Source organism: Medicago truncatula, chromosome 5 (genome assembly GCF_003473485.1).
Source record: "Medicago truncatula cultivar Jemalong A17 chromosome 5, MtrunA17r5.0-ANR, whole genome shotgun sequence".
Classification (NCBI taxonomy): domain Eukaryota; kingdom Viridiplantae; phylum Streptophyta; class Magnoliopsida; order Fabales; family Fabaceae; genus Medicago; species Medicago truncatula.
Window position 1 is genome coordinate 17,973,043 of NC_053046.1, and position 5,251 is coordinate 17,978,293.

At 30.7% G+C, this 5,251-nt stretch overlaps 1 protein-coding gene across 1 annotated transcript; it reads left to right on the plus strand.

Moving 5' to 3' along the window:
• Window positions 1-3,669: 3,669 nt before the first annotated feature.
• On the plus strand, window positions 3,670-4,970 carry LOC25494640 (ribonuclease 3). Its single transcript, XM_013598335.3, has 4 exons — window positions 3,670-3,856; window positions 3,958-4,116; window positions 4,211-4,409; window positions 4,544-4,970. The coding sequence occupies exons 1-4, from the start codon at window positions 3,749-3,751 to the stop codon at window positions 4,762-4,764; spliced, it is 687 nt and encodes a 228-aa protein (XP_013453789.1). The 5' UTR covers window positions 3,670-3,748; the 3' UTR covers window positions 4,765-4,970.
• The last annotated feature ends 281 nt before the right edge of the window (window positions 4,971-5,251 follow it).

Below are 5,251 nucleotides of genomic sequence, written 5' to 3' on the forward strand. Positions count from 1 at the left end.
ATATTCTAAATGAAAGTTTAAGAAAAGATTGTTTTAGACACATATTATAAAAAGAGTTGAAATATATGAATAAAAAGTTGTGTTGGGATTAGGCATCATTAGCTATTCATTCAATGCTTCTCCTGATTGATTATAAATTTTTTTAATTTTAGTTATGTTTCCACTTGTTCCTTGTTGTCGTTACCATGTCTGTCAAACGCCACGAGATCCATTCTATCAATTAACTTTTGATGTCTCTCTCAGCAATTGATTCAATGATACTTCCTCCGTTCCAAATTGTATGTCGCTTTGAAAAGAAAAAAAAAATTGTCCCAAATTATATGTCGCTTTACAATACCAATGAAATATTAATGTTACTTTTCCTATTATATCCTTAACTATTAATTACTCTCTCTTCTTTCAATTATTTCATTTATCTTTTCCATACCATTTCTTAAGGATAATTTTGTAAAACAACTCATAATTTCTCTTCCCCACACAATATTAATTACATTTCTTAATACGTGTAAAATGGCCAAAACGTCATACAATTTTGGACGGAGGGAGTATTATGATAAAACAAAAATGTATGTAATTGTAAAGTTAGTCCTATGTCTAGCAACTAGCATCCTCAAAAGTGTTTACCGTAAATCTCAGATAAAAAGTTGATTTTGATTTCCATAATGCATGTCGGAAAAAACATTAAAAACATGAATTAATCATCAAAATAACAAAAGATCGATTATATATAATCAGATATACCAATAGTTTTACATTGAAATCCTAGCTAACTAATTTTAATCCTGACACAAATAGAGTTGGTTATCCATGGTGAACATAACCAACACAATGATGAAGAATATAAAGGGAAAATCATGCAAAGCTTGAATCCAAACCTCCAATGCTCTCCAAATGGTGAATCTTTATTCTCCTCTTTGTTCTCTCTCTCTAAATACGAGTCTATGATTGTAAAGATGTATTCTGAATATTGTTTACAACTATTTATATACATGTCAGAAAAATGCAAATTCGTCTAGCAAAGGTCACTAACACCGCCTTACTTCCATGGATAAAATGTGGCTCGTCTAGCAAATATGCTCTTGCTTCTTCCTTGAAACTCTATGGAACTCCTCGCTTTGATTTCGCATCTGGCTCACCCAAGGAATCTTCCAATCTTTGAAATAATGACATTTTGCTTAAATTTGCTCCCATCTCGTTTCTGCTTTGCCCATCGAATAATCTATCCAGTAGACCCTTGAAACATTTGACTTTGCTCATTTTTTTTTAGTATAGTGGCTGGAGCTCACGCAATTAAATGTGGAGAATTTTAGTGTTCGGTGTTCGAACCTCAACCCCTGTATAAATTATGCAATATCCCTACCAATTGAGCTAAGCTCACGGGTAACTGACTTAGCTCACTCTACTCGCCCAAATAATTGCCTTTAATTTAGAATCATTACCCTTTTGTAATTTATCATAGTCTAGCCTAGAAATTTTGAAGTCTTAGTATTATTATAGTCTAGCCTGCTCAAAACTAAGAACCGGTCAAAGCACCCCTTAAGTTGACTTCCTTTTCCTTCCACGCAATAACACCAAACGTCCTTGCCTTAATGCTCAAGATTAGCTAGATCACTTTACGTCTTCAACATTGTCAACATTGCAACAAATTAATTAAGTGCCTAAACTTATACTCTCCTTATACTCCGTATCCGTCTGTCCGACCCTTTTATTGCATAAACTCATATAAATTATGAACAATAACTTTTATAAAATTCTGATTAAAATTATTTTCACTTTGATTAAAATTATAAGTACAAGTAATAAATATTTTTCACTTTCATATTACAACAAACTATATTTATTTTATTCAATGATGCAAACGATATAACAAATATAATATAAAATAGTTGGTAGCGATATTGCATATTAAATGCAGGGGTCGGGGTTCGAACCCCGGACACTCCACTTCTCCACAATTTAATTGTGTGAGCTCTAGCAACTAGATTACTTGAGAAAAAAAAACACCAATAAAATAACATTTTAATAGTCAAATGGTATAATTGAAAAGGGAAAAAGTCAGCACAATTCATCTATTTTCTTTATATATAATATAGAATATTAGTATTTTCTCTTTTACAATATTTTGAATTTCTATTGCTCAATTTAAAAAAATAAAAATAAAAAAAAAAAGTAGATGAAAACCAGTTAAGTAATTAGAATCGGGTACCGTTATTATTAAATAAAATGGTATATCTGTAGAAATGAACTCATAATTTTGTGTTGCTAAAAAAACTCATAAGTTTGTAGAAATTCAAACAAAATAAAAAGGACCAAAAATAAAAATAGAAAAATATAGAGTAAATTATATTTCCCTCCCCTATTATCAAATATATTAACAATACATTTCTTTCCGTTCGTAAGTTAAAATATACTAATTAGTCCATTTTACTTAAACAAAATTTTGTTAAAACTAATCTAATTAGAATTCTAAATTATTTTTAACTTACCATATTAGCTATCGGTGCTTCTCATCTCATTCCCAGGGTACCACCACAATCCAATGGATCATGAACTCTCTCATGATTAGATAGTAAGCTTCAGTTTGAGGATGGTGTTAGAACTTTATATTATATAGTATATTTTTCGTTTTTCGTTTGACAAACTCTCGATGTTAACTGATATTGCATCATGAGTTTGAGAGAATGTGTTAGATAATAATGTTATTGAAACCCTAACCATCTATTTTTTTGTCCATTGAAACTCAATATTGTTAAAACTCACGAGTCACGACCTTGGCGAGAAACTCTCTTCCAATTATGATTATGAAATATATATGATTAAAGCTGTAATGAAATATGTTTATGCTCTTGAATTCTCTTCCAACTAAATTTATATGGGGATTCAGCTGTGTATACAATGGCTATGACTATTAGCCTAGTACTATTAAGTTCTCTTAATTTGTGTGTTTTATATGGTTAATTGTTTATACAAATCTCATGACGTAAAGTTATTTGCCGCAAGGTAGTCAAAATCGGGATTTTACTTTAGGTCGAAAGGGAATAGAAAAATCGGGACTTGTAGAATCGCAATCAAAATCAAAGAATTTTATTGAAGGACTTTTGTAGAATCGATATAGGAAATTGTAAAATCGCAAGCAAAATCGATGGATTTAACCAAAAAATAATAATACTAAATATATGTTATAAATTATATGTCATAAATGACTTAGTTTATAAGAAATCGTACAATCGCAATCAAAATCGATGGATTTTGCCTATTTTAGAATTCTACTATAGATTTGAGTCGTTGAAGTTGAAGAAAGTCGCAAAATCCTATATTTTAGGATTTAAGTCGGGATTTTGACAACAATGATTGGCTGGACTCAGAGCTATATATTGATCCGAAGGGAAGGATGGAAGAAGAAGTAAAGGGATATTTTGGTAAAAAAGAAGTATATTTTAATGACATATGCTAAATTTATTTAGGGAGAGACATGTACATTTTAATTTTAACTTAAAAGAGAAAATTGCAACATTATGAACAAAAAAAATAATAAAAATTGGAATGAAAAATAGTATATTTGCATATACTAAAAACATTTAAATATATATTTACTATTAGTATATGCGTCATAAGTTCAACATCATTGCATTATATATATGTAGCACAACTATTGACCCTAATACTCCTATCAACATCATTGATTAGTTCCTTTACTTGTGAAAAAGTTCAAAAAACTCCTTTAAAGAGAAAGAGAAAACATAAGAAAATGAAATTAAGCAGCATTTCATTTTTGTCCAAGCTTTTAATACTTCAATATCTATCTTTTCAATGCCTTTCTACTCAGGATTTTCATTTCTTCACTTTTATTCTGCAGGTAATTACAAATATTGTTGATTCATTTAAGTTTATTTTTATATTTTTACACTTTATTAATCTGACTGTCCAATATTGCATTATTGTTTGTTAATTATGCAGTGGCCAGGATCATACTGTGACTCAAAACTAGGCTGCTGTTATCCGAAAACCGGTAAACCGGCGGCAGATTTTACTATTTATGGACTCAGGCCTAGTTTCAATATTAATGGAACATCTCCCACAAACTGTGATATTCAAAGTGTCTTTAATAAATCTAAGGTATTCATTGTATTTAAATTGTCTTTATGATTTTATTAGTGTATTTCTCTACTGAAAAATTCATCAATGAGTCAAACTAATTAATTTGGTGTAGATCTCAGACCTCATTGAGGACTTGGAAATAAATTGGCCATCTTTGAGGTGTCCACGTCTGAACAATATTAAAATATGGTCACATGAATGGATGAAACATGGCACATGTTCAGAATCTAAGCTTTCTCAACATGACTACTTTCAAACAGCTCTCAAACTCAAGAAAAAACTGAACCTTCTTCAAATGCTTAAGGACGCAGGTAACAAGACATGATTTTGATCCATCTGGTGACTTAAAAAACACTCACACACACCTGCTCTCAACGGATCCTGACTCATATATATATTTTTGCAAATTAATTATTTTTAATCATTTGAATGTAATGAATTTCAGGATTTGAACCAAATGATCAATTTTACGACATAGGAAACCCTTTAAGCATTATAGAAGACGCTACAGGGTTTCTCCCAGGAATGGAATGTAATAGAGATTCAGCAGGTAACGATCAGGTTTTAAAAGTTTACATGTGCGTGGATATTTCTGGGTCAAATTTCATTCAGTGCCCTAGTCTGGTGGACAACTGTGGTGCCAAAGTACAATTCCCCAAGTTTTAAGCAGAACATGGTTTACTTTGTATTTTGATTTTATAGTTACTGTTATATTTCTAAGAGTAAATACTCAATTTCGTCTCTCATAATTTTATCCCGACTCAATTTAGTTTCTCTTGATAAATAATACTCAAGTTAATCCTTGACATGTTCTATTGAATACAAGTTTGTATCTCTATTATAATAAAAGTTAGAAATTGATTTGTTTTCAATATAAAAATGTCACTGTCTAATTTTTAAGCATTATCTTTTGTCTTAAACTAAATTGGACCGTAAAAATTTATGAGGATCAAACTGATTTTTCGCTCTTGCATCAAAAATGCATCTTCAATGGCTCGAGTCGCTGAAATCCTTCCAAAATCACGTTTTCGCATTCGTCTGTTCAACAAAATGTGTTTTTCCACTTACCTAGGGGTCCAATGTAATAGACGTGTGTTAACCTAAATTTTAGGGAAAGTTTGGTCAGTGACGCGAGCCTGTTGCTCGTGATATG